At 51.8% G+C, this 25,382-nt stretch overlaps 1 protein-coding gene across 21 annotated transcripts in view; it reads right to left on the reverse strand.

Moving 5' to 3' along the window:
* Window positions 1-2,468: 2,468 nt before the first annotated feature.
* SLC39A11 (solute carrier family 39 member 11) overlaps window positions 2,469-25,382 on the reverse strand; it is a 348,535-nt gene continuing 325,621 nt past the window's right edge. For all 21 annotated transcript variants that reach the window (XM_072939515.1, XM_072939516.1, XM_031685688.2 and 18 more), the window contains 3 exons: window positions 7,582-7,680; window positions 4,997-5,155; window positions 2,469-4,189 (listed from right to left, as the gene is read on the reverse strand). In XM_072939515.1, coding sequence (XP_072795616.1) covers window positions 4,111-4,189; window positions 4,997-5,155; window positions 7,582-7,680 — 337 coding nt within the window. In that variant the 3' untranslated portion in view covers window positions 2,469-4,110. The remainder of the gene's footprint in view (window positions 4,190-4,996; window positions 5,156-7,581; window positions 7,681-25,382) is intronic.

Below are 25,382 nucleotides of genomic sequence, written 5' to 3' on the forward strand. Positions count from 1 at the left end.
ATTGCTTTGCCTAAAGGAGTCACCTTACAAGAGAAAGCCAGCTCTCATGCCAGACCCTGTCTGGTCCCCAGAAATGATGGAGTCATAACCCAGCATGCCCCTGTAGGGAGGGCGTCGGCAGTTTCAAGCCAGGGAGGGTAAGGATTTGAAACCAACATTGTTTCAGGACTTTTCTCTTTTATTGACAAATCTGGAGAAAATGTGTGGGGAATGGAAGGGAGAACATACATTTAAATTAGTCTTAATTTATTGACATAACAATTGTTCCAGAGATTCTGTGTTTACTGGGCTAGCATGAAAAGCTAAGAGGAAATTCCAGACCTAAACAGACTGACCATTGGACACCAGGTGATTCTCCCAGATTGTCATCTGTGACCCCAGCAGTCCACCAGGTACTAGATCATCCAACATACTTATAAAATCCCATTACTAGTTGGAAATGGCTTATATGGGACTAGGCCTGGCCAGGTCCTGAAGGCACAGGTAGCTCACAATCCCCACGTGCTTGTTCCTATTCCTGACCCCTCCAGCACCCTAACAGTGGCCTCAGGGGAAGTTTCCCAGTGACAAAGAGGAAAAAATGCTGAGCCTAGTTTATAAGACAGCTGTGTGATAAGCTGGCCTGATCTGGAAATGGACTGCTGTGATGTTATGGTTCCACTGAAGACAGCAGGTGAAGAGAAAACCTCCCAGTGGGGAGAAATCTAAACACACATTTCTACATCCACTCTGCTTGGAAGGGAAAATGGTTCGATGCAAGAAGCTACACCAGGTTATGAACACTGACAAATGGTCTGGCCAAATGGTCAACTACTTGAAAAAAGCAAGATTAGAGGTTTAGGGACAAAGACATTTGGGGAGGCATATATGGCTGCACCTCTCAGAATGGGGCAAATGTGAACATAGTTGTCCCTCGAGTAGGTCACCCAAAGTCTCCACTGTGGAGGAGATTCTTACTAATTAAGTCGATAAGTCTGCCTACTCATTGAACGACAGCTTCTTTCCCCAGGGGCGTTGTCACTTTCCCAGCGGATTCAAGAATAAAAGTGGCCGTGTTGCCAAAGATGGAAGAATGCATGGATTCAACCACTCAGCTGTCTTCATCCATCAGATCTGGCCACTGAGTGTGCATAGGATCAACGATGACCTCTGACCCTGGATACTGATGATAATCCAGTAGTCCCATAGACTGCTGAGTGGCAGACTGAACACTTTGCACCTCTTCCATTAAGAAAAGGCAGCAGTTTCTCCTCCTGGAGGCAGGCTCATATGCCTGGATTTGGAATTGCCTCCCCACCTGTCCTGTCACCATGGCATCCTAGATCACACTGCTTCTGACCAAGGAATCCACGTTACAGTTGAAGAGGGAAGGCAATGGGCAGATACCCTTGCACTTTGATCCCATCACCCAGAAGTAGTCATCTGTTTTGGACGGTGACATGAGTTCTTGAGGATGTGGTTTCATGACCTGCTCTGAGCCAATATCTAATGAGCATGAGATACTGCTCTTTAAGATGGCTGTCTGTTCAGAATGAGTGATCCATATGTGATGTGATTTCTCTCATTGTCAGACTAAGCAGATCTAGAAGAAGGGAGAGTGGGGATGGTGCCACCTCCATTTTACCAAATGACTCTCTCTCTCCTGGGCTGGACTCTACCAGGTTAGAGTTTCTGAATCCAAGAAAGGGATGCTCCACCACTGGGCCAGCTAGCCACTGGAGAAGCTCTCTTTGTAAAGAGGAAGTATGAAGGTTCAACTGCATGGAGAGCTCCATTATCAAAGCAGAAAGGCTTTTTCCCAAAGAGAAAACAGAGGAGTCACAGTGTATGTAGATGTTGAACAGCAAAAGAGCGCGATTGTAATAAACCTAATTTCTTTCTTGTTTTGGCTCACCACCATCTGAAACTCATTCCAGAAACTGGAAAATCCATTATTATGTGAGTCTTGGTAAGAAGGCAAGACCAGCTAGTTCATGGGCACAGGATCTAAGCTCTGCTAGCCAGATGTTCCTGCTCAGAACTTCAAGTGTGAAGCCAGGACACAAAGAATCAGGGTCAGTTTAGAGTTCTTTCCCAGGGTGGTGGTGTTAGCATCAACAGGCAGTGGTCTGAGTAATCGTCCAGTATCTAGGGACCATGGCATCCAAATCAAGCTGTTTTTGAGATGTGATTGGGCCATCATCCCAGACCTCTCATTTTCTTGAAGCCAACCCATTTTCAAGCCTGATTCTCTATAGATCCTATAAGCTCCCTGTTCATCTTCCATTAAATTCTCTGTCTAGGTAAACTGGAATTAGATGATGTCCTTTGCCACCATGAATCTAGCTAGCCCTTCTCTTCTGAGCTCTTTCCTTTGTTTCTATTGGCGTTGGGTAGGAGAGATGTTAAGACTAACTTTAGTTTGCTCTTATTTTTGTCCAGCCTGGAAAGAAGCATCTCTGAGAAGGACTGAACATAGTACAGGTAGGTCATCCACAACAATATCCTCTTTATTGGTATGAATCACAGTTTTGAGGTCTTGTCCATCAGAAAGAAGTCTGCATTATGTAGAACTACATACGAAGACATTAAGATACATGTATGCCAACCACCAAACCAATGAATCTCTACCAATCAAACCTCTGAATGTATCTTCAATTTTGATCATCAGTGCTCTGGAAGAACATACAGAGATCCAGCAGAAGGTCTTAGGGCATTCACAGAACAGTGTATTCACACTTGGAAGCAATTAAGTGTGTAAATGCAGGGCGGGCATCGATCACACAACATCTGGACACCTGGCTCTTGGGCTGCCTGCCTTGTCGGCGGAGCCCACTCAAGGTCCCACATGCTCCTTCGACCAGGGAGGACGGCAGGCCTTAGCTACGCTCGAAGCAGACAAGTTATGTCACCCCTGCTGAAGAAGCTACGTGTAGGAAGATGTAAACTGGCTTCTAGTCTCATTCAAGTCATTCTGTTAGGTCATTTTAGAAAGATGAGTGGGCTACAATTTACTTTAAAAGGGAAATGTTAAAAAAAAACACAAACAAACCACCTCTTCTTTTCCTACTCCTTTTCCTCTCTCATTCTGAGTTCTCTGGCCAAAATCCAGCAAAATCTGCTGCAGCTTAAGAATTCTGGGTCAGGTCACAAGTAGCCACATGGTCAATGGAGAAGGACCCTGTGCAGATTCCAAATGTCTTCCATTCACTTAAGGTAACTTCAGTGGCTCCCTCCATAAGTACACGAAGGGTTTGAATTCTAGCAGTTTGCTGGTGTCCTCAAGTCTCTTAGAAAAAGGAAGGCTATAAACTCATCAAAATCCACACCTGGGGGATTTGGAAACCATGGCAAACCAATCTGCTCTTCAAATTCATAGAGAGCAGAGGTCTCTGATCAAAGCTCCACTCTAACCCTCTTTTCACAGGGCTCACTGTGTGTTCACAGTTGTCCTGATTCCCTTAAACTTCAATAGTGTCTATCTTTGCCTTTAAAAAAAAAAAAGAAAGAAAGAGAAAGAGAAAAACTAGCCGATTTTCTTCCTTTTGTCTGTGCCTCCTTCCATATAGCATCTCCCTGGAGGGAGGTAGAGGAAGATATGTTCCTCCTCGGGGTCTGGAAAGTAGGTTGCTCTGTCCAAGATGCTCCGGTTCCAGGCTGCATGGGTAGCAGATCAATGGTAAAAGATCAGGAGGGACAGATGAGAGCTGTCCTGGCCATTCTGCTCTAAGTCACTAGGCAAAGATGCTTAGAGGCTTCTCTCTTGGCAGCTCGCTTCTGTAGGTGACCTTCAGGAGCTGCCACTGAGTCCAGCGAGGGAGATTGAAGATACGAAAGCAGAGATTTCCCTGATCTCTGTCTTTGATAATTCCATCGAAGAAAGATTCCATTTAGTGGCCAAGCAAAAATCTATAGTTCCGTGACAACTTGAAATTGCAAATAAAACCAGTATCTCCCTCAAAAGAAAACTAAAAATTGGTCACATTCTAATCAGAGTCAATCAGGATAATGAGATGAAAAGGAGAGAAAGGAAAAACGTCTTAACGTGAAGAAAGAGGCTTGTGGTCCTGCAGAAGCCAACCGGGGCCGTTTCCTCGAGCTGCCTTTCCTGGGGTCCGGCGCATCTCAGCACTAGCCCAGACCAACGTCCAGCGACATCATCACCACAAATCCCAGGACGGAGGCCCAGGACGCCAGCTTCCCATTGCCGCTAGGAGAGGGGGAAAGCGAGAAAAGGAAGACCTTAATGCCCTGGGGGGCACTGTCCAGGATGAAAGCATCCTCCCCCACGTCCAATTCCAATAGAAATATACTCCTACTATTAATAATAGATAATAATAATATTGACAAGTCACATTTATTTGGTCTTACTATATGCCAGGCGGACTGACTAAAATTCACGTAATCCCAAAGGATAAACACATGAGATCAGTGCTATTATTACCACCATGTGACTGGCGGGGAGACTGAGGCATAGAGAAGTGAGTAACTTACTCAAGGTCACTTATCATGGCTCTGGAATCCACACTTGAATAATGAAGAGTGGCCATTATTTGTTGAAGCTGTTATTTAATCTGACCTTGTAAACTAGCCTCAAAATCTTTCTGCTATAAATACTAACACAAAACACAGAGAAGCTTCCCCCACCCCCGGCACTTGACCTCCAGCTGGACACTAAGAACCTGGAGGTGTAGCTTTGGTTAATACTTTAGACCCTATCTCTCCCTCATTCAAGAGAGACAGAGAGAATATATGAAAATAATCATGTTTGATTGGGGGTGGAGGGCGGGGTGTACAGACCTAACATCCCCTGGTCTGACTCTCCACCCACCTGCCCGCCACTCCTCCTTTAGTTTCAAAGAGTCCAGCTGAAGAGCCGTCGGGGATGATCTTGGGGAGGGACAGAAAGGGGTGTAAGTAAAGAAAAGAATAGCATGTAAAGAAAGGGCAGATCCAGAGGCTGGGGCCCGGGTTGGGACAGGGACGGGGACAGAGGAGGGAGGGGACGCTCTCCAACCTGATCTGAGCTTCAGGGATGATGTCGTCCATGACCACATAGACCATGGCGCCAGCAGCAAAGGCCAGCGCGTAGGGCAGGAGGGGCTCCGCCAGCACCACGGCAAAGGCTCCGAAGACCCCGGCCAGAGGCTCCACCATGCCGCTCAGCTGCCCGTACCTACGGAGAGGACAGACACACATGCCACCATGGCGAGGGTCAAGCACACGCTCAACAGGCTGTGACTCAACTCCGGAAAGCGGATGCGTTTTCTCCCACAGCGTATCTGGCGTGGCCGTGCAAAAGCGCTTCACTGTTTTTTTTGTTTTTAACCACCTCGTTCTCCTTCCCCACTTCCCTATTATGCAGTTACAGTTGACACCCCCTTCCCAGGTTTGTTTTAGTTTTCAGTTTCCCACATTGTCTGTTTAAAAATAACCGCATTATTGAGATACAATTCACATACCAAATGGCTCTCCAACCTCTCCATTTAATGTGTACGGTTCTGTGGTTTTTAGTATATTCACAAGGTTGTGCAACCATCCCCACGATCTAATTCCAGAACACTTCATCAGCCCAGAAAGAAACCCCATCTCCTCCAGCAGCCACTCCCCATTCCTCCCATTCCCCACCCTCCCCACCCCCAGCCCCTGGCAACCACTCGTCCAGTCCTCTTTGTCTCTATGGATTTGCTTATCCTGGATATTTCCTATAAATGGACTCATACAACATGTGATCTTTTTGCTGGCTTATTTCACGTCGCATCATGTTTTCAAGGTGCATCCCCGTCGTAACGTGTATCAGAACTTCATTCCTTCTACGACTGCACGATATTCCGTTGTATGTTTACACCACGGGTTACGCATCCATTCACTGGTTGATGCCTACATTGTCTTCTGAAGGATGCGACACTGACTAGGAGTGGTATGGACATTTCCCAAGGACAGCTGTGCCTGGTATGCTTGGGGGTTCCGGCCACAACTACAGCCCTCTGAAGGAGACGCACCAGCCTACCTCTGCCTAGAAGGTGGACACACCTGGCCATGTGTGTAGTGAGGGCCTGGCCCCACTACCTGCATCCTGGATTCAGGTGAGAGTTCACCTTTTGAAAAATCCCTTTATTTGAGCTAGTGAGAGTGGGTTTCTGTAGCTTGAGCTCACGTGAGCGCTGACTAAAACCACAGCCCACATGAGCACTGAGAATTCAGAGGCAGCAGATAAGCCAGTACCTGAACCCCACGACTGACCCTCACCATCGAAAGACACTTGCACGGGGCGAACACCAATAGACAAGGTGTTGGGATGTCCTTCTCACTGTCCCTTGCTGGGGGCATTTGGCAAGATATGCTGCCTCAGAGCCTCAGTCCTTTCATCTGTAAAATGAGAGACAACTCCCCTCCCAGCTTCCCCAGTAGACAGAAGAGGACTGTGAACTCCCACCCCCTCCCTGCTTCTCCTCGGCCAGGAGCTGACGGTGGGCAAGGGGGAGACACTGTTTGCTCTGTAGCATCCTCCTAGGGGCCACTGCTTCCAGGCTCCACGCCTGCATGCAACAGCCAGCAGACTTTGCAGCTCCTGAGTGTGTACGATTACACAGAAAGTTTAATCTCAGGGCCTGGACATTGACCACAGGTGTCCCCTTCCCTCCCCTCCTTGCCTGTGGAGCTGGTCCTCTATGAGATGACAGTCACAGCTTTCAGACTCACAGAACTACCACTGAAAAAAATCCCTAAGGCCATCTTGCTCTGCCATCACCCAAAACCTCTATTCTGTAGTCTCCAATGATGGGGAGAGAGATAATAGAGGCTGGAAATAAAATAATTTCAGTATGCACAAGAACTTGTAAGGCATCAGGCCCTATGAAATGGAAGACACTTTTTAATCATTGTTATTCGCCATCCCTTAATGCCCTCAATATACACTTGACAGTGGCAATTGCTTTGATAAAGAGGTGTTCTGAGGCTCTGCATCCTGAGTTAAGATGCAGAAGACTGCAGCCTCGGCACCACCACTGAGGAGCCAGGGGACCTGAGCTGATCAGCTGACACTCGCGGCCGTGACTGCCTTCTCTGAAAACTGGGGACTCATCTTACCGGTCTTTACAAAGGTAAAATTAAGGAAAAGACTGGAAAGCCTTTTGGGGGCTATGAAAACACGAAGTACAAGGACCACGGGCATCTTCTGCCCGGATGTTGTTGACACAATTCCGGTCTTCACCTTGACAAGGTCATGACAGGAGCTAATGTGATGGCTCTCGGGGACCGGAGGCATGTGACACGTGGAGCAGAGAGGAGGCCTACCTCCTTTCTTCCCACGCAGCAGGGAGAAACCACGACACAGTGGGCATAGCGCCGCTACCCACAGAGGGGTTTTGAAAATAGGAAACACGGTCGTTTGGGCAGAAGATCAAGAGATGAGTCTCTTGAGGTTTCTCCTGGCCTTGGGGGTGCAGAATTCAACCAGACTATGGATGTTTCCAGAAGCTCCAGGTTCACTCCCAGGTCGGAAGAGATTGTTCTTGGAGAAAGAAGCCTGCAGGAGGAGTGCCCTGAGCTCCACTTCAGACACGACCCTGGCCTCTGGCAGCCGAGGTCTGGAGCACTTACCAGAAGGCTCTCCAGGTGGAGAAGCCAGCCCCTCGCAAGGGGAGGCTGACAGCGAGGCCCTCGGGGAAATTCTGGATCCCAATTCCAATGGCTAGATTCCTGAAAGACCAAGGAGACACATGAAAGCAGTTGTCCAAACTGAGCACCTACACGGACAGGGGACCCCTGGTCTCAGTCCAGCGCCATCCTATGGTGTCAGAGGTCCAGGGGGAGCCCTGTGAGAGGTGGAGGAAGGAGAAAGGTTAGGGTGTGTGTGCAGGCGGGGAACACAAGGAGAGGGAGGGGTGACACAGACCCCCTCCCCCTTCAACCCTTCACAGTGTCGTTGGTCTCTGGACACGCATCAAGTTTCTGGCACTACAGCACAGCAGAGAACGGCGGCTGGGTGCTATGATAACCCGAGTTCTGCCACGAGGCTGCACAACTTTGCACTAGTCATTGAACTGTGACACCTCAGATCCTCGTATGTAACACGGGAGGGGTTACATGGGATAACACCAACCGCGAAGGGCCGCTGTGACCCAGAGACCAGCTGGATGCCTATAAGGTCCCAGCACGGAGGATGCGGTCTGCAGAACTCTGGTTCCCATTCCCTCACGGCACGGAGGTGGATGTGTCACATTCTGTCGAGAAGCAGCTTCAGAAAAGGGACAAGGAAGTCCTGATGCAGACTCTGACAGATCTGGGCCTGGCTTGGCTTCCCTGCGGATTCTCCATGCGGGCCTGGCACCGGACGGCACTTCTCGGGGCCCCTGTGGAGCTCATGTGACCCTCTTCCTCCTGCCTCGGCAGGACACTGAGGGGCTGGGCTGTGTGAATCGGTCAGTTGGTGGGAGCCAAGCCTTAAGAGCCTGCTTTGCCCACAGACCAGGTATTGGAGTGCAGGGGAGGGAGAAAGAGAATGAGGTGGGGACCAAGGCGACAAGTGACCCCCACCCCGGGAGGTCCCCAGGCATGCACATAAATTAAGAACCCTCGTTCTGCATGCAGGAAGCTACTGTGACTTAACTGTCCACGTGCAGAGGAAGGAAAGGCACAATGTGGGGGGAACAGAATCAGTCTGAATGCAGTGGGAAGGCAGTTTTAGAGTATCTCCCTGGACCAGATCTACCTTGGCTGGACAGCTCCATGGGGTAGCCGCCCCCCCACTCCCACCACAGAGGGCCCACCTGATCACCAAAGATCTCAAGGGCCTGAGATGTGGGTCCCACTTGGCAAGCAAGGTCAGAACGTGGCCCAAGGGAGATGTGGATGGTTTGGACAGAAAAGGGCTACTCCACTGTCACTTGGCTTTCCGGTCAATTCGCTCACGTCCATCCACCTTTCTGCCCATAAGAACCCACCCATCAGCTCTGGACAGCGGCAAGGGAGCGCTGCAACCTGCAGCCGGCTCCACCCTGTCCTCCCTGCCTGCTCACCCGCCCCAAGGGCCTCACACTTCCACGAAGCCAGCTCTGGCCACGGCCTCCTGTTCTGTCCTCCAGCAAGAAGACCTGCGATAATCCCCAGTGGTTAATACTTCATCTTCATTTTGTTCGAGGGCTTGAATCTCAGCCTGCGTTTGCTTTTCTTCCCCCAGGTCACACACGTATGCATGCTTCACATGGGACTCACTTCATATGGGACTCACAGCTCCGGACATTTGGGGAGGGAGCATCCACCTGGCACCTGCCTGGGTCAAGAAGACGCTTAGGAAGAGACTGATGCTGCTAGCATCTTAGACTTACATGTGGCTTGCGTGTGGTTCATTTAATTCACTCACATCCTGTCCCTTCTTGACAACTTTACAGTGTCTCCCCTCAACATCCACCCATCAGCTCATCAAAGTGATGGCATCTGAAAAATTATTATTAGGTTTTTGATAAAGGAACTGTTCTGGTGGCTTAGGGACGACAGTCATTGAGAATATCTCCCCAACTCCAGGCACAAGTGTTCATGAAATGAAGTGGGCAGACAAGAAGACGCCGTGGCATGCCCACACAGGGCCCTTGGCTGTGTTGCTCAGTGTGTGCTGACCTGTCCCCGCAAGGTGACTGGCACCCCTGCCTAGGCTACCTAAGGCAGCTCTCTCCTTTACTTCTTAGTGAGGGAGGAGTTCAGACCTGCTCTGACCTCGTCCCAGGAGCCAGAGGGCAGCCAACAGGGCCAGAAAGTAAATATTTGAGCCTTTGAGGGCCATTGGGTCTCTGTTGCAACTACTCAACTCTGTCATTGAAGTGGGAGAGCAGCCAATATGTAAACAAATGGGCATGGCTGAGTTCCAATAAAACTTTATTTACAAAAACAGATGGTGGGCCTGATTAGGCCCATGGGCTCCGGTTAAGACTCATGCCCAAATGCCTCAGTGGCACAGAAAGATCTTGACAAGATGGAACCACAACCTTGGGCCTCAAGCATTCCACCCCTCCTGAGGTCCTCGCCCCCCATGCATACAGTAGTTGAAGTTTAAGCTTCTTGTGTCCAACTCCTGGGCCCCTGATGTGTTGGCTGTGCAATCTCCCATTTCCCCCACTGTAAAATTCAAAGAACAGTACAACCTCCCTGCCCTCTTCACAGGGGTACCGGGATGATGACCTGGGATGGGCCCACTAAACCCTTAGTTCACAGGAGCTGGCGTGTGGTGAGGACCTGATCAACGTCTGTTGTGGGCTGGGGGTGAGTGTTACCACGGAGGTTTCGGTGTGAGCTGACGATGGAGCTGATGTAGGACCATCAGTATCAACAAGATGACGGACTCAGCTTCAGGAAGCAGAAGCTTTTCGGGGAGTGATGTAAATTAGGTTGATAGATTCATTGATTGATAGATTGATTATAATGGAGGTACTGGGGATTGAACCCAGGACTTCGTGCATGCTAAGCACATGCTCTACCACTGAGCATAACCCTCCCCACTAAGGCTTCTTCTAGAAGCTTCTGTTATCACCTCTCTAGCCCAAGCTGACCCTGAGCTCTTATTCCAGGAGTAAGAGGGGAGCATTTAAAATATATTTCTGTTGACGAAGTGAACCTTAAGGGCAAATTCTTGCCAATATTTCCAATATTTCATCAGCCTCTGCCCTGCCTTCTTGGACCAACCCTCACAGCAGGGTCCTTTTCCTCCAAACCTTTTAACTATCCCCTCGCTGTTCCTAAATGGTTGACCAAATGTGACCAGTTCCCTGACTTTTTGCTAAAGTCCAAGTTTTCTTTCAATGGGGGAGGTCAACGTGCCTGGCCAGGTCTCATGTCCCCTGTCTGACGTGGAAACAGCAATTTGTGGCTGGCTTGCTGACCACTGCCATCACCTGTGCCTCGTGTTCATAGGCAGGCACACGACTCACCCCAAACCTAACCTCGGAGTTGGCCGCCCATCGTCCCCAGCGTGTCACAGGTGGGGCTCCCATGTTCAAAGTCCTCACCATGACTCGGGGCTGACTGCAGCCTTCCAACCAGGCGGGTAGTGGAAGCCTCCTCCACATCCTGTCCAGGAGCCACCATCCTGATAAGCAGCACAGAAACCCTATTCTTCTGTCCCTGGCAAGACGCGCTCCCTCGGCCCTGCCCCGGCTCTGGCGCGGGGCGGCCCGCCCAACCAGGTGCCGCACCCTCAGGATCCTGCCAGCCTTTCTCAGCAGGGCGCCACCTCACTGGGCTGTCGTGGAGTCCCTCCTGCGTCCCTCTGGGCTCCCTCAGCCCACGGCGAGGGCTGGACCACAGCTTCTCTGCCCTTCCCACCTTCATACGTGTCCCTCCTCAACTCGGCTCTCCCCTCACACACACTGGCCCACTGCGTTCCCTTGGCCACTGCGTGCAGTGCATCTCAGCCCAAGGGAAGGGCTCAGACCCCTCCATGCCCTCTATTCTGCTTTGCACTTGCGTCAGCTCAGGAATGTGAATTAAATCCTTTTGGGGTTGGGGGGTTGGATTCTGAAGGATTGTCATGATGTCAGGCCCTGGGTCTGCAGGTTTTAGGGGCGTGCAGACGACATTGAGAACCACTGGCCTAAGAAGTCATCAAAGGTGATGAGGATGGGGACTTTGCCCGCCTCCAACTCAGGAGCCCCGTGCTATGCTGGTCAAACAGTGAACGAAGGAGCATCCTGGGGGCGGCCCCTGCTGGGAGGACACCAGCGGCCACTTGCGAACGCATCAGGCGGAACGCGGGAGGGCATCCTGGGAAACAGAGCAGAAGCATCAAGGCGGAGGGTCACTGGGGACACAGGACATATCAACAAAAGCAATAGGGGGTGATGGCCACCGTGCGTCCAGGTGAGAAGGAGCAGAAGGGAAGCCCGGGCTCAGGCTGGCAGGGCTGGTCTCTAGGAAGCGCGAGCTCAGAGCTGACTTAGGAGCAGTGAGGGCCTAGACGGCTGGCAGGGATGGGACGCCATAAAAGAGGGCAGCGTGCAGTCTGCCAAGGCGCTGGGGCGGAGAGGGGCTCCAGCCGTGCTCACTGCCTCCTGCAGCCCTACTGTGCTCTCCCTGTCACCTCCACACTGATGGACACTCTGCCGGCATCCCTGGGTCATGGGGTTTGCTGGCCTGTCCCCTCCATAATTTCCATTTGGGAAGGGAAAGTCCGAATGAGAGGCTTCCTTTCCAGGACGGGCTATGAAGATTCCAAGCAGGATTCAAAAGCAAGAGGAAAAACCCAAACCCTGGCTGTTTGGAAGATTCCAGGCTGCTGTCTTCTGTGCTTTGGTCTTCCTGGCAGAGGAGCAGAGAGACGCCATGGCCAGTCTGGACGTCGGCAGGTCAGCAGCAGGGAGAGGCAAGTGGGAATGAAGGGCTCTTTGCAAAAGAGCGTCCCTGCCCTTTGGTGACAAGCCAGGCCCCACGGTGACCTGTCCCTGGGCCTGACTAAGAGTAACGAGGGAGGGGAGCCTGTGAGAAGGGCCAGGAAAGGCCATCCATGGGAGAGCAGGGGCAGGGAGGGGAGTAGCGTAGGGGGAGATGAGGGGAGGGAGGAGGGAGGGTTAAGGGCAGGGGGTGGTCACGGGCAGTGACGGCTCCTGGGGGCTAGGCTGCACCTTCCCATTTTCTGCCTCTTCCTCCTTCTCCGCCCCAGAGTTAAAAGTCAGAGAACACTCACTGGGCTTCACAGGCCCTTGTTCAACGCCTTCATTGATAGCAGAAGAACAAAAGCGAGGGGAAGTTCAGTGTCTTTGCAGGCGGCGTGACTTGCAGGGGGTAAACCAGACAGACCCGGGTGGGACCGCAGGTGCACCACGAGGAAGCTGGCCTTCAGCCTGTAAATCGAGCATCAAATCCTCAGGGTTCAGGGTTCTTCTGCTGATGGGGAACGGTCGCCGGGAAGCGCTGGGCACGGCTCAGAGCGCAGGGTGGACGCTCCTTAAAGGGTGGCTACTGTTGAAACTGCCCGAAGTTCCTGAATGAGGCAACACTGAGACGGACACTCAGGGCCCCTGTCCCCCACAGCCGGGTGACCCTTCCAACCTCACACGAATTTCTTTTCCAACTCACACTAACCAGCCTTCCAGATTCTGTGATACCCACCCCCTCCAACCCCAGTCAGAACCAAGGCTAGAAATAGCAGCTGATGGCCAGTGGGGACACTTTTTTCAGGGGTGACTTCAGAATCCACCACTAAGCCCTGGTCACGTGTGAGAGCTTCAGCGGCACACGAAGGCGTTGGGAAGAGCCCCCATCTTCCAGGAGTTTACAATCTAGCAGAGGATGAAGAGACCCGCATACAAATAACCACAGGACTGCACAGAACTTGCCGTAGCTCGTAAGAGAAGCGCAGAGCCTCTGGGGAGAAATGATTCTGGCAGAGAAAGGTGATCTGGTAACACATCATGGAGAAGGTGACACTCAAGATGGACTCTGAAGGATGGGGAGCCTTTGAATAGCCAGAGAGAGCTGGGGAGATACTTTTCCTACAGGAAGAAGGGATGATGTAGGCAACAGTGTGAGATGGTAGAGCAGGGCGGGCGGTCAGGTCTGCCTTTCCCGCCCTTTCCCCAGCTTAAAGCCAAGGCACAAATGAAAACAGAAAACGCTTTGGAGTCGAAGCCCTCCCTCCCGGCGTCATCTTCTAAGAACCTTTCCGGTGCATAGCCGAGTCTGCCGGCTTTTCTGGGACAAGTGCTAAATGCTCCAGCCCCAATCCAGGGGTCTTCCCAAGGCCAAGATGGGGTTCCACCCCAGGGGTCGCCACCCATCTCTGGAGGCTGACCCCCGGAGGGGGTCCCCTTGAAATCTATCCCTTAGCATCTCCACTCAGACCTTTCACTTAAAGAAAGTCTCAGGCCTTGAGCTTGGGGAAGGATTTTTGGCGAGTGGCGGCGGCGGCAGCAGCACAAAGCGTGTGCCCCGAGCAGCACAGACCCCGTTCCAACAACCTGCGGCCGAAACCGGCTTGTCTTTCATGAAGCCACGCCCGGCGGAGGGAGACCAAGGTCCTCCGGCTAGAATAAAAATGACGGTAATCATCCCTGCCGGTTAAGGAGGGTTACTGAGTGTCAGGCGTGGCTGTAAGCATTTTACACGTAGCAACACGCTTCGTCCTCACCACCACCGCACACGTGCCTTCTATCACGGTTGTCCCCACTTTACAGATGGGGAAACTGACACACGAGGAGGTTAAGGGACTTGTCCTCAGGTGACCCAGCTGGGAAGAGACGGCGGGGACTCTTAACCACTACTCTATATGCCTCAGTTTCCCGGGGCTCACAGAGACCCATCAAAGCATCGTGGACAGAGATGGTTCCCTGGGCTCAAATCCCCAGGAGAGGAGCAGGTGCTGCCTTTTGCCTGCTTGCCCAGGGAGCCAAGGCTCTGGCCCGCTCTGGTAGACTAGGAGAGCAGGCCAGATGGGGGAAGATTTTAACGAGCAACCTCCAGGTTAACGGAGTCTGAACACCTCATTCATTCTCTGGCATCTCTGAGCCAGAGAAACATCTGATCTCATGCACCTTATTTGAGAGTCTCTAGGCTCAGTGGAGTTGTCTTCCAGGGAGCTTAGCTGTAGCAAGACAGATTCCTAGGGATCAAGGTGGAAACAGCACGCGAGAACCACCAGACCCTCGCTCCCTCATTCTGACGGCAGTAGCTTTGGAACCTCAGTGTTGTGCAGTTCTGGGGGTGCACTGTGTTCTCTGTGAATGGCACCCCCTGGAGTTGTGCAGTGGGACACTCCTGCTTGAACCCCAACCACAGATCATTGCTCCGTGTAGGGGTGAGTTCTGGGGTCAGAGGTGAGGCGGCCTGGGGAGGTGGTGGAGAGAGCCATGGGTTTCTCTGAAAGCTGGTAAGCGAGCATCCTTGCTCACTCCCTCTATCCAGGCTACGTTCTCCGGCCGGCCGGGGGTTATGAAAGGAGAGCAGCCCATCCCTGACAAGCCCCGCTTCACCCCGGGGTTCAGACCCTCCCATGTGTGACGAGCGTGTGTGTTCTTGTGTGGCAGGCCCTTACATACTGTTTTGATTGTTATCATCCCGCCTTGAAAGGCCGGATTGTTCGGGCTTGGCGATGACATCACCAGCTTCCCGCTCGGGCTGCTTGTCGAGGTATTTGGTGAGCCTCCAGGTGGGAAGGGGCTGGGTGCTCCCCGCAGGGCTGCCCGGCCCTCCCTGCTCAGAGGCGCTAGCTTAGCACGCAAGGGACCCTCCCCAACCCCTTCCTTCTGTTCCGGGAGGCTGACAGCCACGGGCTGGGAAGACGAGATGGCCCGTCCGTTCCCTGAAAGCGGGCCTCCCTCCCCATCGTGGGCAGGCAGGAGCCCCAGGAGCTCAAGCCACAAGGCAGGGTGGTGTCTGAGGGTGACACGGCCACCCCTGCACACCGCTCCTTGCCTGGATGTCGAGAAGCCTATGACAAGATAGCTACAGACCTCCAAATCCCCGAGGGGCGCCCCGGGGACCTTTACCTGCTGAGTCTCCTAGTAAGGCCATGCCCAAGCTAGGTGTGAGGCTGCCTTCAAGTGCCTGGGGGTATGTACCCAAGAGTGATAAGCTTCCATCCTCATTAAAAGACGTGTACTAGGAGGTTCACAGTGGCTCAACGGCCGCAAACTGGAAATTAAGCAAACGCCCATCCAAGGCACAATGAATAAATACATCGCGTTCTGTTCCCACCGTGGAATTCCGCGCATGGCAATGGGAACACACGATCCGCAGTGACAAGCCACACCGCGAGGCGTCTCAGAGACAAGACTTCAGTGAAAGAAGCTAGACACAAAACACTAAAACGTCATGTGAGTCTGTTTACATCAAGTCCCCAAATGGGGCAAAACTAAGCTGTGCCCTCCTATCTATTAATCCATACAAGGTGCCTATAGCCAAGAGCAACAATTTACCGGTTAATTCTCCCCATATTTGGAATTTTAAAAACAACGCATTTGCGCAGAATCTAGGGACTCTTTAAAGGTAGGAATTCAGGTCCTGGGTGGGGGGCAGACTTTGGGGAAAAGAAGAACTTCCCCTGGCCTTTCCCTAAGGAATGTTTTATTGCCGCAGAGAAGAGCTCACACGTGTTCTGGCTGATGAACGTTCAGAAACTCGACGAGTTTCATGAAACCCACACCCAGGTGGAGAAACAGAACATTACCACCACCCCAAGAGCGCCTCCATCCTGGCTTCCTGCTCATTGCTGACGGCCCTGGCCCCACTTCTAGGAGCACAGCTCGGCTTGTCTGCTTTTGGGCTTCACATCAATAGCTCAGGCGGCGGGGTAAGACCCCAGGAGAGGATCACCCGGGGCGCTGGATGACGGGGGCTTTGCCTTCTCACCTCCCGCGAACTTGGCACGTGGGTGGTTGGTAGTTTCCTTAGGCCATACGCGCGGACCTCTGTCCAGGCAGACCTCGTTTTAATTCGCTCTGCAGATACTGCATTTTTTTTTTCACAAGATGAAGGTTTGCAGCGTTGACCGAGCCTATCAGCACCATTTTTCCAGCAGCGTTTGCTCACTTCGTGTCTCTGTGTCACATTTTGGCGATTCTCGCAAAGTTTCAACCTTTCTCATTGCTCCTGTACGCGCCGCGGTGATCCCTGGTCAGCGATCTTTCATGTTACTGCTGTAATTACTGTTTTCTATTTTTAAATTAAGGTCTGTACCTTCTCATTTTTTTTTAGACATTGTGCTATTTATTGCACACCGAGTAGACTGCAGTAGAGTGTAAACATCACTTTGATATGCACTGGGAACCCCCAAATTTGTGTGACTGGCTTCCCTGCAGGAGGGTGGTGTTTCCAAGGTGGGTGTGCATAGGGGATTTTCTCAGGACACCCGCGTTCATCCTCCAAACCTCCCCTTTCACTCCACTTTCTTATTGACAGTCAGTCCCTCTGCAGGATCCACATTTTAGGGGAGGAACTGAGACAAAAACATGTTGTTCTCCAGCAGGCAAAATACCTTTGCAAACCACTACAATGTTTTCCAGCATTTTGGCACTTCCTTCTAAAGAGTTTTAAGTGCCTTTAGAAACATTTATTCTTTCTTTCACTTAGAGGTGTAAGTTCATTTTCCATTCCGTAGATGCAGTAACCAGAGCCTACGCAGGGTAAGCGATAAGCCGGGGAACACGGCGTGGGTCCCTGCAGGAGGGAGCGTGTTGGGTTCCCAGCCCTTTCCCACAGCTCATCAATCAGGGAGAAAAAGGGAAAATGGCCGGTGCGCCGGGCGGGAGCCCCCACCGCCTCCTTCCTGGCTGACAGTGACAGCCTCCTAACGGGCCTCCTCGCTTCTCCCCTTGTCCCTGCGGTCTATCCTCTGTACACTTGTGACGTCATTCTCTGCTGAGAACACTGTCCCAGTGGCACGCTGCCCTCAGAGCCAGAGCCCGAGTCCTTCCTGTGGCCTGCCGTGACCTCCGCGTGCCCGCCCTCCGGTCTCCCTCTGACCTCTTCTCTTTCACCTCCCCTGGCTACTCCTCCTCCAGCCACCTGTTCTCCATGCTCTTCCTCAAACAAGCTTGGCTGCTCCCACCTTAGTGCATGACTACTGGAACATTCCTTCTCAGATCTTTGCGGCTCACATCTTCACCTTGTTTCAGACTAAGTCTTTGGACTTCTCCCAGGCTGGGTCAGAAAAGACATCATGGCTTCCGTCTGTCTCTCTTGACTGTGAGTTCTGGGGGGAAGCCAGATGCCGTGGGGTGAGGACCCTCAAGATGCTCACGTGACAAGGAGCTGAGACCTCCTGCCAACGGCTGTGAAGGTGGATCCTCCAGCCCCGGTCCAGCCTTCAGATGACTGCAGCCCCGGCTGACCTCCTGACTGCAATCTCAAGGGAGACCCTGAGCAAGGAACACTCAGCAAAGCCATTCTCTGATTCCTGACCCACAAAAACTGTGAGATAATGTTTACTGGGTTGAGCCACCAAACTTTGAGCTGTTTTGTTACACGGTGATAGATAACTAAGATCACCTCCTTCTCCATGACATCCACCCTCATCCCCTTGTCACCACCCCCGCACTCCCCTTCCCAACTCAGTCTATCTTCCTTTTTTGTCTTCGGACAGCAATTCCTACCCTCTAACCTACCATACAATGTACTCATTCTTTGTGCTGATGGTTCATTTGTTATCCCACATCTGACCTGGCAGAACAAGCTAGGAATCTTTGTTCCCCTGTGGGTCCCAAGCACCTAGGAGACAGCCAGGTGCACACAGTGATGAAACAGACGTGCGGACCGGTACAGCCCTCGTGTAGCTCTGGCGAGGCTCCGGTCTCGTCTGCTCCCAGCTGCAGGTGATCCACCAGCAGCCAGCAGGTCCCAACTCCCTGAGCCGTGGAGTGGTCGAGTCAGGAGGGTAAATTGGGAGAACTGCAAGCTCTTTTCCAGACCCTAAGCTTTGTGATCCCTGCACAACGACCGCTTTGTGGGCTGTGCGGACTCCCGTGGGCTGCAGGGACAGCCCCCCCCACCCCCGCCTGGCCAGAGCTCATTTTCCTGTCTGTGCACATCTGGAGAGCCAGAACACAAAACCGTCACACTGTGCACATCTGGACAGCATAAACCAATCACGCCAAGAGGAAACTCCAAAAAGGCTGCTCAGCAAAAACTGTAGCGCAGGCCAAACGAGAGGGGCTGAAAGGCTCCTTTCTTTTCCAGCCGCAAAACAATCTTCTGGGCACGATCTTAGAAGCTGAATGGCTCGGCAGCTGAATAACATACGCTCTCAACAGCCTTCGACGGCAGTCACTGTCACATTGCCCGCTCTGCCTTGCTCCTGGCCAACGCGAAACTTCAAGAACAGGGATTTTTTTTTTTCTTTCTTCTTTTCCCCTACTCTCTTGTTTAGACTGAACTATACCTTCCCTTCTCCTTGGGGGCATGTGGACCAAGTTCAAAGCTGAACACCACCTGCTCCTCCTCCTTCAGGGAGAGTAACTGAACCGCACGCCTAATGCAAGCTGAACAAGGAGCTTTGAGCTCGGATGGGAGATCGCTCGCCGTTTGCACGCAGTTACAATGCACTGGTCCCTCCGTGGCTGGGAAGAGAGAGCTGCCCATTAATAGGCAGGCAGTCTGACAACCAGCCTGGGCTTCCAGAACAAAGAGGAATAATATTCCTTTGCAAATGGAAGGAGTCTCAGGGGCGCGAGCTCTCTGCTAGCTCTTCAGCCGGCAAAGACTAGCAGGGCAGTTCCCTGGGAAAAGCGGGCAGGGAAACGTGGGGATCTACACACTTGCACCTTCTCAGCCAATGATGTTAACGGCTGGATGGCCAGGACACTTGGAGCCCAGGGAGACTCAGGCTGCACCAGGGAGCCTTTGGGTCAGTCCTCTTCCAACAACAGGGGTTGACTGCAGGAGCGAACGAAGGTGGCTGAAGACCCTGGGGTTGGAGCGTCTGGTCATCCTTCAGCATCATTCTTTAGACTTCTCTTAAGGGTACAGGGAAAGAGGCAGGTGCAAGACACAGGAAGTTACAGCCCTGAAGCTCAGTCCTGAACCCCTGCCCTCAAACAGCAGCCCCTCCCCAAGACTCAGAACATCTACATCAGTGAGGTAACTTTCTGCTCTGAAGCCTGAACAGCACTGAAGGCACACGGCCCAGAGCCCACAGCCCCCTGCCTCTGAGTGCAGACTGGACCTGAAGAAAACCAGGCGAGATGCTAGAAAGAAATCTAATGAAAAAGAAATCTTTTTCCTTCCTTGTGCTGTATATTTTGAGGTTTGCTTTCTAGCTAGCTTTGCCACTGGGAAATATGACTCAATAAACTTGGCTTCTCAATACAGTAATCATTAGCTGGGAGGTTCTATGCTCGCTGCTTTGCACATGCTACTTAATGACACCAAGAAGGTGGGCAGAGTAGTCACCCCAGTCAGGGCCACTTCCTTTAGAAACGTCTGGTGGTGACACCGAGAATAAAGGGAACACCATTAGGACTTACCCAGCCCCTACACTTGCACCAGAGCCAATGCCAAGGACCATGCATGCACCACTTTGTTTGACTCTGGCAATTCCCCTAGGAAGGAAATGCCATCAACCCATTTTGTAGATGAAGAAACTGAGGCTGAGAGCGGGTCAAATATCTCTCCCAAGTTCATCAGCCCGTAGGTTGCACAGCTGAAGTTCCAGTTCAGGTCTGCTGATTCCAGAGCTCAAAGGCGTGTTCACCCGTGTGTGCAGTGCAGCCCACCACACTCCACACATGGTGCAGAATGAGGGTGGATCTTCCTGAAATCTGGTTTGTGAAGGGTAACTTGTGATGATAAGCAATATTTCAAATCATGAAACCATCTATTACCAATTTTCCACTGCAAGGGCAGGACCTAGCACCAGCATTGCAAAAGATCCCTATTTGTTTAAAATTATTAATGCTGTTCAATAACCTCTAAAAGAAAAAGAGGTTCCCAGTGCGCTGACAGATGTCTGATGTCCTTTCCTTTCTGGACCAAGTCAGTAACAGCAAAGAATTCCTTGGCTATTATATGCAGATTTTAATTGGCTCCAGCGGATGCCCCGGGGGGAGGGGGCAATCCCAAGGTGCCCGGAATCCCCAGCCCGCCCCATGGGAGGAGGCGAATTAAACACTGTCATGTTATCCTCCCTCTGAGGGGTGATGGAGCAGTGGAGGAGAAGGGAGGACAAGTTCAAACTGAAGGGAGAGCGTAACCACAGGCTCCAAATGGGCACAAAAGGAGAAAGAAGAGAGGAAGGAGCCGTATCCACCACGTGACCAAGAAAGCAGAGTCACGTCCACCACTGAAGAGCCCCTCAGAGACCGGTGGGGTTCAAGTCAGAGCTGGGATTTCAGAAGAACCGTCCTGGGTGAGTGCGAGTTTGTGGAGCTGGCCTCCTCGCCCACTGCGTCCTCCTGGAAACAGCCATTTCTCTGGGCTCTTCAAAAAACGTCACTGTCACCCAAGACAGACCAGGCAGGGACCACTTTCCATTAAAGGAGGTTGTTGACTGAAAAAAAAAAGTACACCCTAAAAGTTGAGAGTTACGTTTCATCCCGCGGACCTTCTGAGGACTGGAGCCAGGAGCCCTCTCGGATGGCTCAGAGGGACTGACCCAAAGAGGCAGGGGAGGAGCCAGGGTATACTGGAGTCTTGCCACAAAGACCAGGTAGTTGGAACATCAAAAACTTACTGTTAAAGAAAACCAGACATCTCAAGTTAAGGAACTTAGTTGCTCTTCTATGTATGGGAAGGTACAAAATCCTAGGTTCACTGAAATCATTCCTTTGATTTGCACCTAAGCTACCCAGGGCCAGCATCCCCTTCTTTCTCACACTGAGTTCCCTTTGGGGCGCGGTTTGGGTGGCAGCAGAGGCCGGGGTGCTGCTCGTCTCCATCCCAAGTGCCCTCCGCTCACCGTCGGGGGCGGCGGGTAGCGGCTGATGACTTGATGGCCGCAGCATCCTTTGTTTACTGATACGGTCGGCGATAGTTTTCATTCACGAGGTTAAGCAGGTAAGACAATGAGGTGCATTACAAACAAACAAAATAACCGCAAGCAAGCAAGTCTATAAAGGACACTGGGAACAATCTGAAAAAGTGCATGGGGTCAGTGTCTCGGGTAATCTTATTCTGTCAAAGTTACCTTTCTAGGATGGGATAGTTCTCTTGTGCTTCTGTGGGAGAATGTCTTTATTCTTTCCTTTTTTTCTCTCAAAGTTAAATAGGTGACTTTACTTTAAGACTTCTCAAATAATTTAATATACAAACTGAATGCTTCAGCAAAGATTTAGAGTCCGGACGGTCTGCCAGGTACTCTGTATTTTTTTTTTTTTTACTTTTTATTCTGAAATAATTTTAGACTTATAGAAAAGTTGCAAAAGTAATACAAAGGCTCCACTCTATACCCTTGCACGGTGGGCTCTCCTACAGGACACACAGCGTCAGTGGAGACATGTGGTTTGGGGAAAATAAAGCCAGAAGCTCAGCTCTGTTTGCGAAGAGTCTCCGGCCGTCCTCCTGGGAGAGTCTGCAGAGCGCAGAGCCGGCACCACAGCGGGTGAGGCAGCGAAGGAGGGAAGGATGTCACAGAAGGTCTTCTCTCTGCCACCAAAGACGTGGTTGTGGCCACATCGCCACCTCCAAGCCCAGCAGGGCCCACACGCTCTCCTTTTAACTGGAATCCCTAGCTCAAGCCAGCGCCTTCTCCCCTGATGCATCTCAGAAAGAGTCAGATTCATCCACTAACAGCCCATAAACAGAAGAGGAGCGTCCAAGTTTCAATGGCATTTTGGAAATAAAGACATTTATACCTTTTTGGAACTCCCAGCAAATTTTCCTATAAAACTGTGTTATAAGTGGCAGGTTGGGTGCTCACAAAAGCCCATTTAACTCCGATGTGAGTAGTTTATAAGGATCTAAGTACCTGGCGGGTTACGTAAAGCTTGTGGGGGAGTTCAGGAACTGAATCACCATTTATAACCTGTGTGTGTGTGTGTATGTGTTTTCCTATGGGAAAACACCTTCCCTCTGAACTGTGGGAAGGAAACAAGAGGGCACTAATTAGATGAGTATGAGACGGAAAGGTGGATGCTGGAGGAATGGTCCATGTGCCTTGAAACTCCGAGGAGGGCGTTCCCGCGTCACTGGTGTGACAATAATGAAACGATTTAGGGATTCATCAGTCCACAACTAATGGGGCTGCATTGAGGACGCCACCAAGAACAGAGCATGACAACACAGACGGGGCGAGAACCTCCAGGGAACCCTGCTCTACAGGGGAAGGGCAGGAGCTACTGGAACGTGAGAAAGACGGCCACGCCAGACCTCAGGGTTCTTGAAGATTTCTCGAGGGAAGCTGGCCAGGTGCAAAGATGAAGACCACATCAAATGACAGCCAACCTGTGCAGGGCCCTGTGGCAGGGAGCGGCTGCAGCAGGAGCTGATCGTGACTGGCGGCGGGTGAGCAGGGAGACCGTGGCCTGATGCGAGACCACCTTGGAGGACACAGTTAGGATTTTTTTTTTAATGGTAGTGAAAGTCACATAGCATAAAATTTACCATGTCAACCATTTTGAAATGGGCAGTCCGGTGGCATTTAGTACATTCCCAATATTGTGCAAACATCCCCACTGTCTAGTTCCAGAACACTTCCATCACCCCAGAAGGAACCCAATACCCATCAGGCAACATTTTCCATCCCCTCCCCGCCAGCCCCTGGCAACCACTAAGCTGCTTTCGGTCTCTGTGGGTTTGCCGACTCTGGAAAGCATTCAAATGGAATCATACACTAGGTGGCCTTTCATGTGTGGTTTCTTCCACGTAGCACATTTTTAAGGTTCATCTGTATTGTATCATGTCTAAATACTCCATCCCTTTCTCATAGCTGAGTAAGTATTTTCATATATTTCGTTCACGCCCTCATCCACGGATGGACATGCGGATGGTTTCCACCTTTCACTATTGTGACGAGGTGCTACAAGCTGGTGTCTGAACACCTGCTTCTGCTATTCTGGGCACCTAAGAGGAGTGGAATTGCTGAGCCACATGTTAAGGATCTGGTGCGTGTCTTAGGAGCAGCTGGAGGCTTTTAAGTAGGGGCCCCATGATTAGAGTTGTGGTTTTAAGCTGGCGTGGGGAGAGGGTCAGAGGGTGGCTGGAGGGGCCAGCAGTGGATGTTAGCTCAGGGAGAGAGATCAGACGAGGGTGGCACTGGGTGGGGGAGAAGTGACAGATTCTATCTTCCTCGTTCTGCTGTCCCCTCCTGCTCTTCCCATCACAGCTGTGGACGTCCAGCCACAAGTGAGGAAGAGCCATTTTTCCCTGAAACTACCAGTGATTGGATAGGAGAGCCTACTGCAAGCCAGACAGGTGTGTCCAGGTGACTCTGAACTTCTCCCCAGCTGGACTCTGAGAAACTCACTGACCCCCTCCCCCATCCCCCCCCAAAAGCTTTAAATGCTCTTTTTTTCCGCTAAAGCTAACAGTCCCCATTACGTCTGGGGGGGACCTTCATGTCCAGACCATTGCCTGTAACCTGACCACGCAGCTCAACGCCACACCTCCAGTCAAGAGGCCGTTCCCTCCCTAAAGGAAGCTGTTTATTCAAACGGCGCCTCAGCTATCTTCTTATCAGCCCTACTATTTACGTAACTGCTTGACTTATGAGTCAATCTCCAGCACAGGGTAAAAGTTCACCTCTGAATACGTTAAGACCTATATACCACTACCAGGAGGCACCCGGTTCTTTAAAACAGAAACAAAATGTCAGCGGCATGAAACAAAATGAAAACGGTCCGCTGGAACCTAGGCCCTCTGCAGGGGACCAGCTCCATGGGAAGAAGTCTTGCCCGGGGTCTTTACGAGCTATTTCTACCCCTGTTCTCGATTTGAGGGCAGGTCCAGGAAGGTGTGGGCACTGGGCACTCAGACTGAGAAACACATCCCGTGGCCAGGCAGCTTCTCAAGGTGACTCTGCTCCCTGCAGAATCTTCCGGGCGCCTCCGACAGCCTACGTCCCCACAAGCGACTGGCGGCAGAAGACCCGCTTGGACCTTCCCGTGTGGCCTTCTCAATCGGCCCTGGTTGGAAGGAAGGGAGGATGGGCAGCTGGATGGAAAGAACAGGCACTCCCATGGGAGAAGGATGCCCAGAGCCATAGCTGCTTTGCGCTTGCTGCTGCATTCCCTGGGGGCTGATCCGGATGACAGTGCAGACAGGACTGGGTCGGCAGGGGATTTCACACCCAGCACTTGGCCCATGAAAGCTCCCACTGAGAGGCAAAGGGTTGACCTGGTAGAAAATGCCTTTTAGGCGAACACACAGCCAGGACGCCGAAGTACAGTCGAAAGCCAGATGTGGTAGTGGAGGCTGGGTCCCGCGGGGAGCCCGAGTCTCAGCAAGTCCGCTCTTTCCATCTCCCTGGAGGAGACCGAGCCCCAGGGTTCTTCTTGGGGGTCTAGCAGCGTGGGGATCTAGCCAGGCTCAAAGCAGGAGATCGCCTTGCCTTTTCCGTGTTGTACGTCTGACCATGGCTGGCAGAGGGGCCCTTTAAGTCCTAGGGTAGTGACATCCAAGAGCTTAGGAGATTTCCCAACCAAACTTTCGAGGGTAAATATTTGCAGTGACTCACAAGAGAAGTTTTCTGCTCTCGCTCTGGCCCCCGAGAAGCCATGGGGTTAATTCTTGTTAACAGCTTGGGATTATCCACAGGCTATGTCCAAAAGTGGATTTTTCTGGCTCCTTGAACAGCTCATGAGTCAGACATTGGGTTCCTTGACCCACTCGCGCTCCCGGGAAGCATCTGGGCTCAAGGCGCCAGAGGTCAGCAGAGCGTTTACAGCCCCCATATCCTGGTGAAATCAATGATGCAGGTGTCCGGCTTGTGGGCTGGAGGCTATGCCCAGGCTCGTGGGACAGGCAGACAATTTATGAGCGAAGTAACA

The sequence above is a fragment of the Vicugna pacos genome, chromosome 16 (assembly GCF_048564905.1).
Source record: "Vicugna pacos chromosome 16, VicPac4, whole genome shotgun sequence".
NCBI classification, from domain to species: domain Eukaryota; kingdom Metazoa; phylum Chordata; class Mammalia; order Artiodactyla; family Camelidae; genus Vicugna; species Vicugna pacos.